General features: G+C 48.1%; 2 protein-coding genes across 14 annotated transcripts in view; both read left to right on the top strand.

The window, feature by feature from the left end:
* Nucleotides 1–2891, top strand: part of NCAM1 (neural cell adhesion molecule 1) — a 91422-nt gene extending 88531 nt beyond the window's left edge. For all 11 annotated transcript variants that reach the window (XM_027655734.1, XM_027655737.1, XM_027655736.1 and 8 more), the window contains one exon: nucleotides 701–2891. In XM_027655734.1, coding sequence (XP_027511535.1) covers nucleotides 701–821 — 121 coding nt within the window. In that variant the 3' untranslated portion in view covers nucleotides 822–2891. The remainder of the gene's footprint in view (nucleotides 1–700) is intronic.
* A 3498-nt stretch (nucleotides 2892–6389) lies between these two features.
* TTC12 (tetratricopeptide repeat domain 12) lies at nucleotides 6390–21035 on the top strand. 3 transcript variants are annotated; one of them, XM_027655747.1, is made up of 21 exons: nucleotides 6390–7050; nucleotides 7649–7800; nucleotides 8280–8304; nucleotides 8963–9040; nucleotides 9298–9419; nucleotides 10108–10167; nucleotides 10814–10885; nucleotides 11267–11327; nucleotides 11566–11754; nucleotides 12307–12376; nucleotides 13221–13306; nucleotides 13914–14082; nucleotides 14787–14879; nucleotides 15047–15110; nucleotides 16018–16152; nucleotides 16633–16734; nucleotides 17162–17230; nucleotides 17640–17741; nucleotides 18236–18335; nucleotides 19895–20120; nucleotides 20877–21035. In XM_027655747.1, exons 1-21 carry the CDS (start codon nucleotides 6717–6719, stop codon nucleotides 20950–20952), a joined length of 2385 nt encoding a protein of 794 aa, XP_027511548.1. In that variant the 5' UTR covers nucleotides 6390–6716; the 3' UTR covers nucleotides 20953–21035. The 3 variants fall into 3 exon arrangements, with proteins under 3 accessions (XP_027511548.1, XP_027511549.1, XP_027511550.1); XM_027655749.1 differs by having other exon boundaries at nucleotides 6852–7054; XM_027655748.1 differs by lacking the exon at nucleotides 19895–20120 and having other exon boundaries at nucleotides 6391–7050.
* Nucleotides 21036–21078: the final 43 nt, after the last annotated feature.

The raw sequence follows: 21078 nt of genomic DNA, 5'->3' as shown, positions 1-21078 counted from the left end.
ACGTCCCCAGGCAGGGCCACCCCAGGGCCCTTTGGAGCCTTGTGCCATCTGGAGAGGATCCACATCCCTCAGCTGAGAGGGGTCTGCACCTTGTGTTTGGCAGGAGAGTGGAAAGAGCAGGAGAAGCTCCTCAGGGTGGCTGGGGGAGAGTGCCCAGCTGTGGGGCAGGGGTTGGACAGGAGCACTCGTGCTGTGCTGGTTTGGGCTGTCAGCTGCTGGCAGAGCCTGTGGAGATGGGCACCTCCCTTCCACCTGGGAAAACTCCCATCTTCTGTGTTTCACTTCCTGCAACTTGCTGTGAAATTCTAGGACTGGCTTCCTGTAGGAAAAAAAAGGGTTTTCTGCTAAAAACACAGCCTGTTTGACCAGGGCACTGGGGTGGTAAAGTCGAATTCCTTGGCAACCAGGCGAGTTTCCCTGGGGCTCCTCTTTGCCCACCTCGAGCCCCTGCAGCTGAACCCTCGTCCTCCCTCGTGTTAGCCCAGGGCAGGAGAAGCAAAAGGGATGAATCAGGAGCAAAGTGAAGCTGGGCTGGGGGGGACTGAGTTTGGTTTTACTTCCCTCTGCATCAGGAAATGCTCATTTTGCTCTGCCAAAGCAAGGTGTGGGCTCCAGAAAGATGTTCTTTCCTTATCAGCTCACTCAGCCTGCATTTCTAAATGTGCCTCTAAACTGTCCCGTTTTGGTGATTGTTCCCCAGGAAAATCCCAGTAGAAGACAAATCCGAAGTGCAGGTGACAGACAGGAAGACCCCTCCAGCAGAAGTGAAGACGGTCCCCAACGAAGCCACACAAACAAATGAGAACGAGAGCAAAGCATGATCAGCACCGGGGAGACAACGAGAGAGCATTGAAATCACAGCCCACACACCCATCTCATTCCTCTAGTGTCTGTTGCCTTTTTTAAACAAACAAACCAACCAGAAAATGCATAAATGGGGGGAGGGGGGAATGTCTCTTTTTTTTCTTTTATTTTCTTCTCTTTTTCTCTTTTTTTTTTTTTTTTTTATTTTTATTTTTTCTTTTACTATTTCTAGAAAGATTCTATTCGTTGTGCACTTGCTTTTAAAAAGTAATACATGTTAAAAACAGGGTTAAACCCGTAACCAAATCAGGGCTTGGCTGACCCTGGGTATATTCAGAGAAGCAAAAGTTGCAATACTGTTTGCAATGTGGTTGGGAAGCTCAGAATCAACTAGTCCTAGACAAAAAAAGAAAAAAAAAAAACACAAAAAAGACAAAAAAAATAATCAAAGAGACCCTGTTGTTTCCTTTGTTAGTATAGCAGATATAACCACTGTGCTGCTGGGCACAGCTGGTACTTAAAGAACAAAGTCCACAATTTATTTTTATACTTTTCAGTCAAGTTTGAAATATGTAAAGCCTCATAAATAAGTTATAATTTCTGTTCACCTTGTATTTGTTCAGTATGCAAAGTGTCTCGAGCCCTTTGTGACTGAATTCTGTTTGCCACCTTAGACATTTATTTGGGGTTTATTATTATCTATTTTTTAGGAAGAATGCCAAAATTGCAGCTTTGGGGGATGTATTTCAATTTGCAGTATTCAGACTCTACATTTCTTTAAATTTTATGTTAATTTTTTTTTTTTTGCCAACTTTTGTTCTTTCCAGTGTTTACAATTGACAAATATTTTTTTAACTTTTCTTGTGTTTAAATGGATGTGTAAAATAGCTGCCTTTTTTTTTTTTTTTTTTTTTTTGTTTGGAAGTCAATCCAGTCTCTAGACTCTAGGGTAGCAGCATGCTTGCTTTGCAAAGGGAGACATTTTCAAACATGGATGTTTACAGTAGTTGTTTCCCCTTTATCTTTTCTTAATTATTGTTATTATTATTATTATTGTTATTATTATTATTATTATTTCTTACTGGAGTAAGAAGAAAAGCGATGCTGGGGTTTGGTTTGGGATTTGTTTTTGGGGGGTGGGGGGTATTCAAACCACTTGTCACCAATCAAGGTCTTTATCCAGCAATCCACATAAACCCAGGCTCTCCTTGGAATGAGGGAATTGCTGGAGAAAGTCCTTCTATTCTTAAATTTAGTTGAAGTCCCTTGCTGGACCTGGGCCTGACTGCATAAGAGAAATATCATCTCTGCTTTTTTAGGACATTCTCCCCTTTCCTTCATGGAACCCTCCCAGAGCTCTGAGGAGCAGAAGGGAGATTGTACAGTTGGGGCTGGTCTGGGCTCAGATGTTTGACTGCATCAGTTCCCCCTTATTTCGATGCCAGGAAATCCCAGTGTCAGTAAATCCCACGTCCTGTGGCCCTGGAAAGCACATTTCAAAGCAAAGACTCTTTGCCCAAAGGTGCTGGGCAGGTGCCAGACCCCTCCTGCTGGTGGGGCTGGACCAGCTGATCCCTGTAGGTCCCTTCCAAGTGACCCTTCCCATCCTGTCCCATCCCCCTGTGTGTGCTGAGTCTGTGCTCTGCAGAACCAAAAACCCGAAATCAGGAGCAAGTGCTTGGAAATCAGTGCCAGTGGTGCCCCCTGGCATCGTGTCTTAGGAGCTGGGAAAGGGGGTGACGTAGCAGCTGTGTTAAAATCATGGAGGGGGGCAGCTGAAAATGGCATTTCTCATCAGGAATCATAGAGTAACGCTGAGATTTGGGGGTGAAAAGGAGCTTTGAGCAGAAGGGAGGCAGAGGCGTGTAGGGAGAGACCAGCCCATTGTATAGAGATGTTCCTTCTGTTGGGGTTTTGGGGTTTTTTTTCTCCTCCTTTTTTTTTTTTCCCCCCTGTTTTTGTTTCTTTTGTTTTCTTTTTTTTATTCTACTTTAGATCTGCAAGCTTGTGCACTGTGGGTGCGTGACTATTTTAGTGTGAACCGTGTTTTTTGTCATAGTATTGAAATAATAAAAAGCTTCAACATAGTTTGGATGTGGAAGGTGTAGCGCTAGTTCAGATTTGAAGAAAAAGAAAAATATTCAGGAATTTCAAACAAAGAAACGAAAAGAGAACAACTCTTACAAAGAACAGAAGCCTTTAAATGAGAAAACCAACCCGAGCTGAGTGTGGTTCTGTGGTGAGGAGCAGGAGGATGAGGGGGGTTTGGAGGCTGCAGTTGGCTCAGGTCAGTGGAGCCACTTCCATCCGTGTGTCCTTGGAAGGAGTGCAGTCTGTTCCAGCAGCATCACATCACTTCCAACTGTGGGAAATAATGGTCTTGTCATTTGCTAAGTGTGGGGTTTTTTGCATTTTTTCCTCAGCTCCTGGGGTGCCCGTGGGGGATGGCTGGAGGTGCAGGACCCATCCCGGTGGGATCTCGGGGCAGGACGGGGCCTCACCCCAAAGCCCTGCCTCAGATCCCGCCCTTGCATGACCCATCACAGCAGTGTCGGTGTAACTGGGGGGAAGTTTGGCTCACAGTCCTTAGGATTGCTTTGTTTTCCCGAGAAACCCATCTGGAAAAGGCAGCACAAGGAGCTCCCGGGGTGTGTCTGCACCGGGGAGCTTTGGGGCAGCAGTGGGTGCCTCTGTCCCTGGGGTGAGCTCAGTTTGTCACATCAGTGGTACCTCTGTCCCTGGGGTGAGCTCAGTTTGTCACATCAGTGGTACCTCTGTCCTTGGGGGTGAGCTCAGTTTGTCAGATCAGTGGTACCTCTGTTCCCATGGGGTGAGCTCGGTTTGTCAGATCAGTGGTACCTCCATCCCTGGGGGTGAGCTCAGTTTGTCAGATCAGTGGGTAGCTCTGTTCCCATGGGTGAGCTCAGTCTGTCAGATCTCTGCAGAGTTTTGGCTGGTTTTGTCACCTGTGTGTTGGACCTGCCCAGTTCTAACCCCTGAGAGCTGAGCTGCCCAGTGCCAACCATCAGCCCCTGTCGGGTGAAAAGGGGGAACTCCCCCCATGGATTGGCCTTTCTGTTGGAAAAGGGGCCCAGCCCAGAGTCCAGCCCAGCACCCACACTGACAGTGGGTCTGGGGTTGGAACTGGGGCAGCTTTAAGGTCCCTTCCAACCCAAACCATTCCATGGGTGGAGTGAGCACCACTCCAAGCAGGAGTGAACCCCGTGAGCTCCTTCTTTGCGCTCTCACAGCTCCTCCCAGTCCTTGCAGTGCTTTGACACTCGCCCTTATTGGGAGGTCATTTATTTAATGTACAAGTTGCCCGTTCCCAGGGCAGCCCAGGCTTCCCTGCTCTGAGTTCCACCTCTGAGGAGGTGCCAGCCCAGCCCCTGGGCACTGTGTGTGTTGGTGTGTGTGCCCATCCCCAGCGAGGGTCCCAGGAGTGCTGACATTGTGCTGCCCATGCGTGAAGGTGACGACAGTGCATCCCGTCCTTCAGCTTTGAGAGTGGACTTTTATTTTCACACTTTTCTATGGAGCCTTCAAACCCCACATTTTTCACACCTAGGCTGTTTTGGTAGTTGTTCTCAGCCCCTCCATTGCCATCCTTCCCCAGCATTCCCTACTTTTGGGGGCCTTCTATCTTGTTAAAAAAAGAAAAAAACAAAAAATCTTTTTACCGAGTGAAACATCGAGTCCACCTTTATCCCCATTCTCACTGGTGTAAATACTGATACTAACTGAGGATTTTGACTTTGCATTCTGTCAGAATACTGTGTTCAAATAAAAATTACAAAAAAAAAAAAAAAAGGTGCTGCCCTTCTTTGGCTGCTCTGCCAGGGCCCAACCCCTGAGTGTCACAAACAGTGTTTTAAAGTTTGTGTCTTTACCCCACTGTGTTTATTTATTTATTTCCCTTGGATAACAAGCACACAGATGCAGTTCCATGGCCGCTGTGAAACAGGGACAGCTTTTTTTCCCCTCCCCCCAAAAAAGGCACTTCTCTGTTGTGTGGCTATGGAAGGTGTGAGTTTTGGCTTTAAAAGTTCTCCTCAACCCATCCTGAATTGGATGCCTGAACTTGATTAATGAGGGTTGAATCTAATGAATTCATTTAATAAATGAATTCAATTAAGGGTCTTTATCTTTTTTCCCTAAATTTTAACCAAAACCCGCCAAAATGCCCAAGTTTAATTTTTCTAGTCTGGGGGTTGCAAGGGGTGGGGGGGTCTGTTTACTTTTTCTTAAGAATATTTTCAGTTTCCATTTGGCTGAAAAAGACCTTTTTTTTTTTTTTTTCACTACCCATTTGATATAAAAAATTCCTTTCAAGTGGGGGAAACACGAACTGGCCCAAGTCCCTGGTTGGGTTTGAAGGGGGGGCTCTGAGGTTGCTTTTGTGTTCCTGGCTTTAGCAGCTGCTTCCCTGGATCCCCTCAGTGCCTGCTCTGCATCCAGTGCCGGGTGCCTGGAATCCATTCCCTGGCTTTGCCTCCTTTCCTGCTGCACCAGCTTCAGGAGCTCAGGTATTTTTCCCTCTTCTCCCAGAGATAACAGAGGGGCCTGGAGCCTCGTTTGCTGTCGCTGCTGAGCACATGTCCTCCTGTGAAAAGGGGGTTTTCCTTCCCCTGGAGTTTTGGTTGTGCTCAGTGACAAACAACTGGCAAATTCTTTGCGAGATCTTCGTGTTTCTTCAGCCGTTTTTCAGTCTCCAGACCTGCTTTTCGTTTCCATTTTAGTTCTTTAACTCCTCTCTCCCTCTTGTTAAGGCCGTGGCACCCGACTGGCAAAGTCACCCTGGCTGAGTGTGGCAACTTTAACCCCCAGTCTGGCCTGAATTTAGGGTAAGTAATTAGTAATTTGGGGTAATAAGAGTAGGGCTGGGGGGGGTTAGGGGTGTGGATGGAGGTGTCTGTGCTACAAACACCTTCTTTCTCTTGTTCTTTCCAGACATTATAATTGGTTGGTTTGTAATCAAACTGTGAATCTCGTGCATGTGCTTCAGGGCATCATTTTAAGTGCTTTTGTATGGAAATGGAGACCTGGACACCTTTCAGTAAAGGTGTGTCTCACCTGTGCAGATTTGCTGCACCAGCACAGCGTGGTTTTGTTCCCCAGAGTTTCTGGGGTAACCAATAAAAAAACCTCCAGCTTTCTGAGCATCCCAGTGCCAGAGCCATCACCTCGAGAGGGTTTTTAATTGGACCCCACGGACACGGAGCTTGGAAACAGCTGCATTAGAGGGGAAAAACCCCCACCTTTGGGATGGTGAATGAGGTGGGCAGAGCTGGTTGCAGCGGGAGAAGGGAGATGTCTGGGTTTGGTGCAGGAGGGAGGGGGAAAGGGGTTTAAGGGATATTCTGGCTGCAGAGGGGGTGGATGGGGCAGGGGATGTGCTGCCTGTGGAGTGAGGGAGCTCAGCATGTTGCTGGCACACAGGATTCCTCCTCCCGGCAGCCGTGGAAGCAGAGGCAGGCGAATGGAGCTGCGGGGTGTAGATTTATAGTGAGAAATTCTAATTTCACACCCATCAGACCCCACAGTGACCCGCTGCCGGGTCTCCTCGCTGTGCCTGTGCCGTTCTCTCCCAGCCGGGCGGGTGAGGATGTGCCTGGAATGGGAACATCCCGGCGCTGCAGCAGGAGCTCGGCGATGCTCTGGCTCCCTTTGGTGGCCGACAGCTCCTATAACCACCACCTCCAGCGCTCCGGCTTTGGAAACGCGGCCCCGCGGCGTCTCCCGACGAGGTGATTATTAACAATAATAAAGAATTCCTTCACGGAAAGAGGGCGGTCACTGGAGGGGGCTGCGCAGGGAGGTTTGGAGTCGCCATCCCTGGAGGAGTCCAAGGAACGACGGGACGCGGCGCTCGATGCCAAGGTGGGGATCGGTCACAGGTTGGACGGGGTGGGATGGGAGGGCTTTTCCAACCGAAACGATCCCGTCATTCCGTGATCCCGTCATTCCGCGATCCCGGGGAGGGCCCGAAAAATAGGATATGCTCATTTGCATGGCACCGCCCCCTCATTTGCATATCACCGCCCACTCGTCCCTCCCGCGGATGCGGCGTCACCGGGCGCGTCTCCCCGGCAACAGGGCCGCGGGTTCGAGTCCCGGCCCCGCCGGGGCCCTTCGTGTGTCCCCTCGTCTGTCCCCTCCCCTGTCCCCCTGTCTGTCCCCCCGGCCATGCTCCGCGACGAGGACACCGAGGCGGATTTCCAGCGCTTCCTCCGCCGCGTGGACGATGTCAGTGAGTGCCCAGCGGGGGCCGCGCGTCCCCGGCCCCTCCGTGTGGGGAAAGGAAAAAAACCGGGGGAGTTTGGGGGGGGGGGGGGAAATGGGTGGAAAAGGGGGGAATTGCTGCTCCACTGTCCCGATTTGGGTTGTACACGGTCTCCCTGTGAGCTCGGGTGGATTCGGGTGTCTCCCCACGGGCCCAGCTGTGGTGATGCTTTGGGGATGCTGCGAGCTGCTTTCTTTTCTATGTACATATACATATATATGTATTTATTTATAAATAAATGTACCTGTTGGTTTGTTTTTCTAACGCAGACACTCCGGGGGGCTCCGGAAAGTGACGGGAAATTGAGTTTGTGAATGTTTGTGTTTATAAACTGTCCCGGGCCGGGCTGGACGGGGCTCCCAGCAACCCTGGTCCATGGGGGGAGTCTCTGGAATTAAAGGAGCTTTGGGGTCCTTTCCAACCCAGACCAGTCTGTAATTCCATAATAAAGGCCATGCTGGTCACTTCAAAGGCAGGTGCCAGCTGAGCTCCTGGTCCCTCCAGGATCACTTGGGTATTCTGTGTGTATATAAATCCTTTATTTTCCCATCTTCTTTTCAGGCAATTTGCTGCAAGGCCTGAAGTCCACAGACTCTGCTGTCAAGGAAAAAGCCCTTGCTGAGGCAGAGAGAAGGCTCCAGGAGGAGGGAAGCAGCAAAGAGGAGGAAATCAAGACCACAGTGAACAGGACAGTCATCAACACCCGAGCCTCTGTGAGGGCTTTGCCTCTGAGATCAAAGCTGGTTTAACTCTTTTAAATAGCACCAATTCACATCCATAGCTCAGGAGAAACAATTTTAAACAATATTTACAACCATGGGCTGAACGTGGCTTTATTTTTTTCCAGTAGTTATTTTATTGGGAGGTGCTTGATGTGATGTTTTCTGTGCCTTGAGGCTGCTGAGAACACAGAGGGTTTCTCTTGGATTTATCCAAGATGGATGCAGGCACTGAGGTGCCACAATTTACAGCTTTTACCTGCACTGAGGTGCCAAAATTTACAGCTTTTACCTGCACTTCAGGAACTTGAGCAAGACTAGTTGAGGACACACAAGTCCCTTTGTTAATTAGGTTTTGATTCCTGCAGTGGGGTTTGGATTTTTGTGACTTGCCTCGTTAAAGACACAAATAGAAGCTTTCCAGTAATGTCAAAAATTGTTAAAAACCCTGTGCTGTGTTTCTCTTTTTTCAGGGCCCAGCAGAGGCAGTGAATGCAGGTAGGACACTGCTCACTCTGCTCTGTGACATCCCTTCAACCAGTTCTAGCAGAGCTGCTGTTACTTAATGCAGAACCTGATCCCACTCCTGCCACAGTCAAAGCTGGCTTCTTCAGTGAAAAATCAGAGTTTTTAAGTAAAAAATTTTAATTTTAATTTTAAAATTGTTAACAATAAAACTACCAAAATACATCAAGTTTAATAAAATCAATAGATAATATTATTAAAATAAAATTGATAATAAAATTTTAATCAAGGTCCAGTCAGATCTAGGAAGACACTCAAGGGTTTTACCAGCATGGCTGTGTTTTTCATAGGTAGGAGCCTTGCTGGTGGAGTTGCTGTGTTCTGGCCTCTCATCTAAAAACTTTGCATTCTGAATTTAAAAGCAAACATGTTTATCTCCAGAGATGAGCTGCAGCAAGGCAGGTGTGCCAGTCCTGGCAGTGGTGGCATCATCATTATCTGTGATAGCTTGTCATTCACATTCCACTTTAACTGTTGAAATGTCCCCACAGCATCTTTTTTATTAAGAAATGACTCAGAAATGCCCCAGAAATTATTTTTTTTTTCTCATCTGTAGATTGCTTTTAATGAGTTTTCTCTTTTATTTTGTTTTTCCCTTGACTGAAATGCCACCAACTCCCCTGGCTCCAAGATGCTTTCCTGGCAATGCTGGAGAAGGATGCAAAGGAACGAGCTAAACAGAGGAAGAGAAACGAGCAGCTGGCAAATGGTAATTGCTCAGAGGGTTTTTGGGTAATGCCTTCAGAAATGGCCTGGTAGGGGCTGGGGGAGTCACTGCCCCAGAATCACGTCCCCAGCACAATGAGCTGTTTGTAGCAGGGCTGGGGGCTCACAGAGCTGCTCCTCTCCACGTTATCCCGTTTATTGGAAGGGTTTGGGATGGAGGGAGCGAGTCTGGGTGTCCCTGTGTCCTCAGCCACCCCTGGGCAGCTCCGAGCTGTGTCCTGAGGGTGTGTCCTTGTGCAGCTCTGAAGGAGAAGGGCAATGAGGAATTCAGGAGAGGAGACTTTGCCGGGGCCATCCAGAGCTACTCGGAGGGGCTGGAGAAGCTCCGGGACAAGCAGGAGCTGTACACCAACAGGGCACAGGTCAGTGGGCACAGCTGTAACAGGGCACAGGTCACTGGGCACAGCTGTAACAGGGCACAGGTCAGTGGGCACAGCTGTACACCAACAGGGCACAGGTCAGTGGGCACAGCTGTAACAGGGCACAGGTCAGTGGGCACAGCTGTAAGAGGGCACAGGTCAGTGGGCTCAGCTGCTCTGCCTGGTTTGGGTGTTGCTGTGCCAGGGCAGAGCCCAGGAAGATCCTTCTGCAACCTGATTGTGCTTATTCCTTCCTCGGGGTCTTCCTCAGGTCTCCTCTCCCTTGGATGTGGCTCCTCCAGAATAAGTGGGGAAAAAAACCATTCTAATTCATAGTTTTATTTAAAATACGCTGATTTCTTTCGTTAATTCTTTTTAGGGATCACTTATACAGCTGTAGAATGTAACATTTGCTTTGCATTCTCTATTTCCTTTGCATTCTCTATTTCCCTTGTAAAATCCATATGTGTGTGTGTGTTGAATTTTATTAAGTTTGTTCTAAATTACAAACCCCAAGGAGATGGAGGACAAGTTAAGAACCAGCTGGTAATTATCCTGCAAAATCAATGGCCAGGCAAATCAGCAGCCTGGTTTTATTCTTTTTAATTAGCTGGTGTTTGTACAACAGTCAGCAGAAGTTGTTTGAAGGACTCTAATTCTCCTGCCTGGACTTTTTTGGGGTTTATCTCAGGCCTACCTGAAGATCCAGAAGTATGAAAAAGCCATTGGTGACTGTGAATGGGCATTAAAGGTAATTTTGGGATTGGGTTTGTCTGGAACTGAGGATATAGAAACAACTGGCTGATGGAAATGAGGGAATGTGCCCGGATTGTTTAGATTAACTTAGGATGCAGCAGCAGGAAACAGTCAATATTTCAGTGCTCCCTGTGTGCAGAAGCTTTTCTGGCTCTTAAGAGCATTTAATTAAAAAGTTTGGGGTGATAATGAGCTCTTAACTGCACATATTGGCACAGAATATTCTGCCCAGCCTTTTAAAAATGGACTCTTGAAGCAGCTCCCAAAAGGAAAAGGCAAAGATATAAAGCTGGATCCAAATTCAGTTGTGTTCCATCAGTGATGCCCATGACTAGAACAGAATTAGCAGGTTATTAATCATTTAAATAAATCCATGTTTTTGACACACAACTGAACTGGAAAAGGTCCTGCTTTCCACCTTAAACCAAAGCCTGTGCTCCTTGCACAGGGAAGGGAAGTTGGTCCCTGGGGGTGATAATTGAGCACAGAAACTTTAGACACCTCTAGTAAGTGATGTGAATTCCCTTTTCTTTGCCTGCAGTTTTCTTGGGCGGATATAACTATTAATCAGAAGGCTGGAAAAAATATGAGAAGGCTAAAATTTTCTAAACACATAATTAATAGTTTCTTTTTTAATGCAGTGCAATGAAAAATGTATTAAAGCCTATTTTCTGATGGGGAAGGCTCACCTGGCACTTAAACACTACCCTGAGGTAAATGGACTGAATCCTGTGGCCATGGGACCATGTTTGTTCTGGTTTTGATGTGGGTGAGAGGGAGAGGGTTTAATGCTGTGCCTCCTTTTGTGTTTTCTCACTGCAGTGCTGGTTTTCTGTTCCCACTTGCACCTTCCTGGGTTTTACTGGGAACCTTTTTAATTTGAAATAGCTGCTGGCTGTAGGGACTGGGAATAAGAGACAGCTTTGAGTTAGGAAAGTTTTTACTGGTGTGTCCTCATCAGTTTTATTTTTCACATTTATTAAGAGCTGTGGCCCAAAAACTTTTGAGCTTAAGCAGGAGTCTGACTAAGTTGTCTTTTTACCATCTTCCTGGTTTTATCTTAAATTGAGGGCCTGTTTCTCTTCTCTGTTAAGTCCAGGCAGTGTTATGAGAAGATGCTGCAGGTTGATCCCCAGAAGGAAAACCTGTTCAAAGGTGAGAGACACTTTTACACTGTCACCCCTCGTGTTCTGATGAACTACTCTGCTTTTGGGCCCTGTGCTGGCTCTGTGCAGGCAGCTTGGGCTCTGGTTGTGTCGCTCCCCAGAGCTCAGGGTCACCTGTGCAGGTGTGAGCAGGAGGCAGAGCCAGGGGCTGAACTTCATTTTCACCTGGAACTTCACCAGAACAAACCATTCACCTGCCATGCTTTGGTTCCTTTTGACCTCCCCAGCTTGTGTGGCCGAGGTGGACTCAGAGGAGAAGAGGGTGAAGGATGAAGAGAGAGCCAAGAAGGAGGTGCAGGCTGGAAATGTTGCTGCCCTGTCCATAAAAGAGCTGCTGCAGAGGCTCAGCACCCCTAGCCAGGATATCCTGTTCTACACAGGAGGGATCAGGCTTTTGGCAGCAGTTGTGAAGGACTGTAAGTGTTTGGTGCAAAGGTTGTTGCTCCTGGGAGTTGTGATCCAGGCAGACAAGTACAAGGGAGCAGTTTTTACAGGAACAGGGCAACTATTCCTGTATTTAAGACATAAAATTGGCCACATTTGCTGTTCCAGGATGGCCAGTAGGTATTTACATCATTTTTTTAGAACTAGATGTTGTAGCTGAGCTGTTGAGACTTGTGAGGGATTTGGGTCCCTGAAGAGCCGTTTCACTTGTTTAGAAACATTTGTAATTCTCTGTTTACACAAATTGATTTGCAAAGCCAGTTTCGTGTTCCAACCTTCCTGAAGAGTCTTTAGCTTGAAATCAGTTCTTTACAGCTCCAGGCATGAATTAACAGTGGTCTTTACCTTCAAAGCTGCTCCTAATTCGTTCATTCTGGGAGTTTTCCCTCTGTTTTCATTATGTTCTTCCCCCAGAGCTGTTGATCCAGTGACCTTTTCTTTTAGCACTATGTCACAGGAGAGCAGGAGTCTCCACCAGGCAGGTGGGTCACGGAGCTGATCTGTTTATCTCTGCATTTTTTCAGGCACTGAGCAAACGTTGTTTAGAACAAACAATGGCTTCAGTATCCTCGGAGACAACGGGGCTGTTGGAGGGTGAGAGCTCTGCAGAGGGGAGCAGAGGGGGGTTCCAGCAGGAGGAAATGAAAATACTGCCCTCGAGAAACACAATCACCTCCTGAAATGCAGATGAAATGGTCAAAAGAGAATGTAATAACAGATTGTAACGTCTGAAAGGGGTGACTTGTGTCTGAGCCCCACACAAACAGTGCTCTCTTGGATGCAGAGGGCAGAAATAAGTAATTTCTGCTTCTGTCTCCTCTTCCTGGACAGTTATCCTATCTCTCATGGTGAGAGCAGGGTTGTAAAGAAGACTTAATATAAAAGGACATCTGAAAGCACTCAGTTACTTTAAATATCCCTGGCTGGACTCCCTGGTGCTGTGAATTTGCCATCAGTAAATATTTGGGCTTATGCAACCTGTGAAGGTCTCTGTGATCAAGGAAGAGGAGCATCTCTGGGAACCTGCAGCACAGGGCCTTCTTTGGGGTTCAGCAGTGTTTGGGGTGTTGGCTGTAAACAGACCTGAAGCACTTCCAGATTTGCTCAGAGTTTTTATGCCCTGGATATTCACAGTTGTTCAGTGCAGAGCTGAATTTATCCCCCTCCCCGTGCTCTGTGCTGCTCAGGCAGGGGCTGGCTGTGCCCAGGGTAGAGTTTGTAGATCCTAAACCTATTCCCAGGGAAGGTCCTCTGCAAAACTCACCTGATAGTCCTAAAAGTGCAGAACCAGGGGTGGGCTCAGAGCTGGTGAGTTCAAGTGTTCCTGTGGCACATCCTCATCCCTGGGGGCTTTGCTGATTTTTATTTTTTTCCCCCCAAAAAGCCAATGTTTTGGTCTGTCCTCTGCTCTTTTTCCAAGCTGACATTTCTCCTTTAGGTGCCTCTGTGCAGAGAGAAGCCCAGCTGAAGTGGAGCTGTGTGTGTCTCTCCTGGTGCTGTGGCAGGCTGTGTGTGCTGGGAATGGTAAAGCCTTGGGATCCATGGGAATCCTGGTCCACGTGCAGTTCATGTGGCACTGCTGGGGCTGGGGCTTGGCACAGGCAGCACTGGGGACCAGACCTGATTTAAAGCCAGTTTTGCAGGTCAGAGGCAGGAGCTGGATGTGCCCAGGCACAGCTGTGGCAGCCCCTGTGCATCCTGAGAGGAGATTTCCAGCCCATTCCTTGGAGCATTTCAGATCTGCCCAAGGGCTGGGAAGTAAATTCCCCCTGATTGTTGCTGCTCTTAAGATAATACCACTTGTATCATTTTGTCGTTTTTAAGCAGTTACACCTGCAAAAAGCAGAGTTTTCTGGAAGAGCCATTAGAGGAGAATTCCTTTAGCACTGACAGTGAGCAGCCCTGGGGCAGGTGGCCCTTGCTGTGTTTTTAGGGAGTACACACGTGGGTGAGAAATGGCCTGGGGTGGGTGGTGAATTGGTGCAGAGTTCCACGAGGGGAAATACAGAGTGCTTGGTGTCTGTGTTCACCTGATGCCAAATAAAATATTCATGCTGCAAAAAAACCCCCAGAGCAATGAGGATGCCACTGTGGGACGTTGCTCCCAGATATCCTCTTTTGTATTTTCCAGAAGAAAATCAGCGTCTCCTGCTGACTCAGCCTGCTGTGAGTGCCCAGCTGCCAGAGCTGCTTTCCTCTGGGATTCCAGAGATCCAAAGGGAGACACTGGCACTGATTTCTCTTTACTCAGAGAGTGAGAGAGGGAGGAAGCTGCTGGTCAGGCACCAGGACCTGAGCAGGTAACAAACACCAGAGTAGCTCAGGAGAATGTCCTTAGTGCCTGGGTGCCACTGGCACTGCCCCAGCACCCAGGGGAGAGGCTTTCTCAAAGGACACACTGTAAAGGTAAAACTGTGGTAAATTTTGTGTCTAAAAATGTCTGGGGAAATAAGTGGGAAGGGCTCCTTCCTGAGGGTGTGGTTTGGAGGCACAGGTACCTTCTGCAAACAGGGCAGTGTTTGCCCAGAGCTCCCACTCTTGCCTCTGGTGGCTCCTGTTTCCAGGTGAGGGTCTCTCCTTGTTTAATAATTGGTATTTGTGGTTATTTAATGCTGCCATGGCTGAGTGGAGAAAGAACCACCATTCTATTCCCTTTATCCTGTTATCCTACTATTTCCTTCCAGAGTTAACCAGGGGAGGAATTTCAATTTACTGCTTTTGCACTGCATGGTTTGAGGTAATAATGGATGAACACAAAGGATTCTGTAACAATTGCACACACTCCACTGTGTTCTGTACAGCATTGATCCAGAGACACTTTTCCTTGGGAGGAAAGGTTAAAGAAATGAGACACATCTGAGAGGATGCTTAGAAAAGGCAGATATAACTGTGGCCTGAAATACCAGGAGCCTGAGAAAAGAGAATCTTGATCTTTAGTGATAAAATCTTTAATAATTAAACCAAAGCTGACACCAATTTTTTGTGGGTTTTTGTTTAATAACAGATGGCTGCAGATTCTGCTGGCATTTGTCAAGAGCAGCGATGGCAGGGCTGGCAGGGCCATGAACATACTGTCTGATTTAATTGCAGAAGAAAGGTAATTTAAATTTCTCATTCTGTTTTGTAAAGTTGCACTTTGTAAAGTGAAGCTGCCAGTGCCAGGGGCTGTGGGGTTCCACTGCTGGCTGATGTTTGTTGTCTTCATGTTGCTCTTGTGTTGCCTCTGTGATTTTTTTTCTTTCAGTGTTTCTTTCCCCCACACAGGTTCAAAGCCCAGTGTCGGGCCCAGCTTTCCACGGGTGCTTTGCCTTTATTCACCCAGTTGCTGGTATGAAAGAGCTGTTCCTGTGTTTCTGGTTTACCTGTGTCTAACTAACATGTCTGTGTTGCTCCTGGGGTAGAACTGCAGCAGAACCACAGGTCTGTGTCTCTGTAGGTGTAAAAAATTCAGGTTTGTGATACACCTTCCTCAGGAAAATGTTCTTATTCTCTAGTACTTTGTCCTGCACATCCCTAGTTTAATATTCAGTAAAAACTCTGGACTTGGTTGCACATTCCCACTGGGAATCTGTCAGGCCAGGATTCCACCTTCAGCTTTGTATTATGGTCTTCTTAATGTGACTTTAATCCACTGTCACCAACTGGGGATGTCTTGGATAGGGACTTTTTCTGTGTCTTGGATAGTGATTTTTTTCTGTTTCTTTCTGAGAGGTCAAGGTGAAGAGAGGACTTCAGGTCCCAAGGCAAAGATGTTTGGTGGTTCAGATCCCTTCCCTGGGTATCATTTACTTAAACAGCAAACTTAAAATATATTGGTACAGAAAGCTGTCCTCAGGGAGAGGGAAGGTTGGGGGGAAGGCTGGTTCTGTTGCAGAATGGCAGATACAGCTGGGAAGGAAAATATTTCCCCTTCTCCAAATGAGCACCAAGACAATAATTACGTGACTTTCCCATTGTCCTTTTTGAACATTCCTGGCTGGAATTGCAGCTGTTCTGTTCTGGGAAACGTTCTCAGGGTGAGGTCTGGGGACACAGAATCCTGTCATCACTTTTTCCCCAGGACTCCTGAAGCATCATCAGGTTGTGAGAACGAGGGGGATTTGGAACCTTGGCACAGCTGGGATTTGGGAGATCCTTTAGGAATCACATTTCCTGCTGCCAGAGGGATGAGAGCACATATCTGCAGTTTGCTTGTCGTTTGTGCTGAGTTTTCCCTCCCACCCTTGTGTTTGCAGGCCTGTGCCAGGGGGGTGGCCCTGGCAGCCCTGTCCTGTGCCATCAGCGTCATGGGCAGCCTGTGTGCAGATCCAGAGATCCGCTCCTGCATGGCCCAGAGCAGGGAGTGCTGGCAGGGCTGCCTGCAGCTGCTGGTAAAGGGGCTGGCAGGGGGTTTGCAGCCCTGCCTGCTGGGGAAATGTCTGGTTTTTTGCCTCCCCCCAGAGCTCTGAGCCCCTGACTGAGACCTCTCAGGTCTGGGGGTCTCCAAGCAGCTCGTGGCTCGCAGGGGTTGGGGGTCAGTGGGTGGGTGAAGGGAGGTGAGTGACCCCTTAAAAACAGCCCCTTCCAGTATGAACTCAGCCCTCAGAAACTAAAGAGTGCAGAGGGTGGGAAAGGATCTTGTTAAGTGCCCAACCATGGGAGGTTTGGAGTGTGCAGCTCTGGGGACCAGGGTGACACAAACCCCTGAACAAATCTGTGTCCAAAAGACATCATTGGCTCTGCTTCTCCCAGGGCTCGATGTCCTCTCTGAGTTCTGGAGCATCAAGGGACACTGATGCTTCCCCAGAACACTGAGGAAGCACATTGTGAGTGTCTGACCTGACTGCTCCCCTCCTTCCCTTGGCACACAGGAGGAAAGCCCTGAGGGCAGCACACCCAGCTACCAGGAGTGTGTGTTTGCAGTGCTGGGCCTGATGATGAACTTGCTGCTTGAATCCAATGGGATCATCCAGGTATGCAAAATCTGTGAATTTAAAAAAAAAAATATGGTGTTTAAGGTTATTTTTAAGGGTAGTTGACAATTCAGGTAGGCTTAAAAGTGGAAAAAATTGACATTTTCTCCACTGCCACTTTTTTACATAAACACACGGTTAAGAGAAAAAAAACAGTGTAAAGCACGTGTAGGATCTTCCCATAGTGGTATAAATGTTTTGTTTGGAGTCACTCTCCAGCTGTGTGATGTTCTGAAGCACTGGGCACATTCCAAAACCATTCAAAACTCGGGGTTCCACCGAGAAGGAAGAATTTCACACGTTCAGTAACTTACTGAGGGGTGTTCCCTGATTTCCACTGGATCCTTTGTTGTGGGGAACTTTGTCTGTGACCCCATTTCTGTTCTAACCCTTCCAAACAAGTGAGTTTTCTCCCCTGTTGTTGCAGGACTTTGCTGTGGCCATCACTGGCAGGTGCCTGGCTCTGCTCAGCCACCAGGATGGGAGGATTGTCACAGTAAGTCAGCAGCAAAACGTGGTCTTGGCTGACCTGACACATCAGAGCAAACTTCTGCCCTGTACAAGTCTGTACAGGAGGCTTTGAGGCCTAAAACATTCCTGATAATGGTATTATTTAATGAATAAACATGCAGGGAGTCGTACTGGTCTCAGTTTGCTCTCACTTCTCCCCTGCACTGAGTTTAGAAGCTCTGCTGTGTTCAGTTTTCACTAAACAATAAAAAAGCCTCATCCTCAAGAAGTTTCTCGTTAGATTCTCTAAGTCTGTGATTCTCTGAATTTCTGTCAACTTCTCCTTTTAGAGCTTTGATTACTTTGGTTTTTTTTCCTGCCGAATGAAATAACTTGAGGTTTCCTGGACAAACAAACATTTTCTTTTGCTCCCCTCTCCTTTTTCCCTGACTCAGAGAGCCATTGGGGTGCTGAGCCGTGTCCTGCCAGCGTCCTCCTCAGCGGTGGAGGAAGCAGTGAAAGGAGGAGTGGTGAAGAAAATGGTCAAATTCTTGAAAGTGAGTGAAACTCTCTTTATTTCTGCTCGTATTTTCCCTTCAGCAAACCACAGCTGCCCCTGGGTTTGGCCTCCTTTCCCTGGGAGAGGGAGGATGTGTCTGCCTCCGTGGTGTCCACTGTAACAGTCTGGGTTTAGTTTTAAGCTGCCAGGTTTAGTTTTAAGCCAGGGAGGCAGTCTGGGGGCTGCACAGTTTTCTCTGTGTCTGGCAGGATGTGTCTGAGGTGCATTTTGCACACCTGCTGTGATGCAGACCAGGTTAGCCTAGAAGAAGACACTCAGCTTGGGTCTTGTCTCAGAGCTGATGGTTTGAAAAGAATTGGCCTCCAGACATTCAGGGCATTTTGAAATAATTGGGTTTTGTGTAATTTTCATCCTCTCTGAAGGTTTTGATTGGCTGTTTGGGCTTAGGTGTAAGGAATACCTGAGTGTCTCCACTCTGACTCTGGGCAAGGTGGGTGTGACCTGGTTGTTAATGTGCTTTAATCCCACCAGGCTGGAGGGCAGCTCACAGCCACTTATGGCATAAAGACCCTCTGCATCTGCACCAAGAGCAGCAGGCAGGCTCAGGAAGAGCTGGTGAAGGCAGATAAAAGTAAGTGCCAACTCCAGTAAGCCTGAGAGCAGAGCTGGGATCTCCCCCAGTTCCTGCCTTTCCCTCCAGAGTGGAACTGAACTCTGGGTTTTACTCTGGCAAGACTTCAGCCACATTCTCTGGGTGCTGTTTTCCCTCCTGAGGGGGTGTTTGATGGGCCTGGTTGTGTGTGTGGAGTGAAATGGGCACAGCAGGTGATGAGCCTGAGTTAGGAAACTGCACCTTACTCTGGTGAGATGGCTCAATAGGCTTTGTCAGGGGGTGTATTTTGGAAAAAGTGCTGGTAAACTGGAACTGAATTGGGGAGTATTTCATCAAGTTAGTGGCTAAAATAAGAAACTTGTGATTTCCAGAAGCTGAGGCTGTTTTATGGTGCCTTTCATATGTTTATTTGGCCTGCTATTAAAACAAGATGGATACAGAGACAGAGTGATGATACCAGGCCAGGTGTCAGGGTATTTTGGAGTATATTTGCTCTAGTCATGTGGTATAACACTGCTTAGATTGCTTTAAAATCCAGCTTCAATTAATGCTAATGTAACTACAACAGAGAATACTTAAATGTGCTCTAAATGGTTGAACCTGTCAAGAAACTGTCAGTGTGTGTAGTTCAACTTGAACCCCAAGGGTTTCCACTCATTAAAAGCCTCTCAGAGCATCATCTTCCCTTTGTGCAGCCCAGATGAGTTTCACTGTCATCTGCAGACGAAGCTTTCATTTCCTCAAATAGCACCAACACTTCACTCCCATTCTTCCCTCCAAAGCTCTGGGTATTAATCCTCTGAGAAGTCACTTATTTCTTATTTTTTTTTGTCAGCTCTGTTTGCCAGCCCAGACACTGGAATCGAGCTTTAGTCCCATGACATCAAATTGCATTTCTGGGGCACTTAATTGAGCCCCTGCCCCAGCCTCTGCTGCTGTGGGGAGCAGCTCTGCCTTTGCAGGAGATATTATTGCAGCAGCAAGGGTGGGGTGTGAGCAGAAAGAGGGACCATGGAGAAAAACAAACAAACAAAACAAATTTATGCAAATCCCCAAGGAAACTTCCTGGCTGTGTTTTACGTAGACAGTGGTCTCTCTAAACGTTTCCAGACCCTGTGGCCTGAGATGCTGCTGCTTGCAGAGGTCAGCAAGAGCTGCACAGCTCTGCCAAGGGCACAGAAAATATTCTGCTGGTTGTGAGGGATGAGCTGAGCTGCTCTGTGGTGGTGAAGGATCTACAGGAAGCTTTTCATGGTCCTTTTCTCAGCTGTTATTCCCACCCCAGCATTTGTGCCTTCAGAGAGTGGACTGGGCTCTCTGAGCCCTCTGTGCCTGCCCTGCCAGAGGGAGAGGCCAGTGGGAGCTGCAGAGGTGGCACCTCCAGCTCCTCTCCTTAGTGAGGACACAGCTGGGCAGGTGAAGCTGATCCCTCCTGGATCCTGAGCCCTGCCAGGGAATTCCCTTGCTCCCCCCGGGTCTCCCAGGAAGCTCAGCCCCTGGGAGTTGAGGTGGAGGCAGGAGGGAAGGTCAGTGCTCCCCGAGCAGCTCTGAGTGAATTCTGTGCCTCCTCCCCCCAGGGTTTGCGGTGCTGCTGCGGCTCCTGCGGTCACAGGAGGAGATGGTGGTGGGAAATGCTGCTTTCTGCCTCAGCCAGTGCCTGGGGGTGCCCGGGGCAGGCACAGCCCTGCTGGGCTCCAACGTGGTGCTGCTGCTGCTGAGCCTGGCCGGGGGTGAGGCTGCCAGGACCACGGTGCAGGAGAACGCGGCCGTGGCCCTGGGGAAGCTCTGTGCTGCTGAGCCCAGGTACTGCCAGAACCCCCCTGGGCTGCTCCATCTGGGGGTTCTTTGGGTGATGACCCTTGAAAAACCAGCCAGAGTAAGGCAATTATACCCACAGGGCAAGAGGGTGCGGGGCAGGGGGTTATTTTATATAAATACCCTTCCTCCAACTGGAATTCCCGCTTGTCCTCTCCCCAAAATCCTGCTTTAGGGCTCCTGGGGGGTTAGTTCTCTGTCTTCACACGTTTCAAGGAGTTCATTTGCCTGTGCTGGAAGAAGGGATGTTAGAAATCGCTGCAGAGGTCAGAGCAATAATGAGAGCAGGATAAAAGTAGAAATGTCAGCGAGGAGTGTCTGCTGCTGCCTGCCAGGAGAGTGCCAGGCTGACAGCTGGGTCCTGGACTGCATTCCATACAGGGAAACCGAGTTTAACTTGCTCATGTACATCCTGAACCACTGCAGAAAGCAAGGGATAATGCTTAGGTCCCAGAATTTACCTGCCTTGCTTCTGCTGGAGATGCCAAAGGAGCTCTAAAGTATCTGCTGTGAGGTTTGTGTAACACACCAGAGATGGGAAAGGGAAACACCTTATTTTCTTAGTTTTGTTGATGTGAAATGCCATCTGTTTAAGAATGGTCAGGCATTATTTATTTTCCTTTCTGAGGGGAATAGTAATCTAGGAACTCTGTTTCTTGTGCTACTCTAAGAGGGCAGTGAAAGCTTCAAACTTTCATTGTAGTCACCACCCATTTCCCAGGAAGCTTCCTGTTGTCTTTCCAGGCACATTCACCAGCTGAGGAAGCTCAATGGCCTGGCCATCCTGAACTCCTCCATGAAATATGTGCACAGCAGCTGAACCCTTCACGAGACCTCCCAAAAATGTTCTTCATACCACTTATTGTTGAGTATTCTTTTCTTTAATAAAACTAACTCAAAGCACATCAGCTTCTTAGTCCCTTTTTGAAGCATTTGTGGTCCTACA

This window comes from Corapipo altera, unplaced genomic scaffold (genome assembly GCF_003945725.1).
Source record: "Corapipo altera isolate COAL_440 unplaced genomic scaffold, ASM394572v1 71, whole genome shotgun sequence".
Taxonomy (NCBI): domain Eukaryota; kingdom Metazoa; phylum Chordata; class Aves; order Passeriformes; family Pipridae; genus Corapipo; species Corapipo altera.
The sequence above is the reverse complement of the archived record's forward strand: the minus strand, read 5'-3'. Positions and strand labels throughout refer to the sequence as shown.

What these genes read in the sequence shown, in the direction of transcription:
- TTC12 (XM_027655747.1), top strand. Translation starts at nt 6,717, where the DNA reads ATGGGAGGGCTTTTCCAACCGAAACGATCCCGTCATTCCGTGATCCCG. An exon ending in GGCTGTGTGTGCTGGGAATG is followed by an intron (nt 13,307 to 13,913) that starts GTAAAGCCTTGG and finishes TGTATTTTCCAG; the next exon opens with AAGAAAATCAGCGTCTCCTG. An exon ending in AGGATGGGAGGATTGTCACA is followed by an intron (nt 17,231 to 17,639) that starts GTAAGTCAGCAG and finishes TCCCTGACTCAG; the next exon opens with AGAGCCATTGGGGTGCTGAG.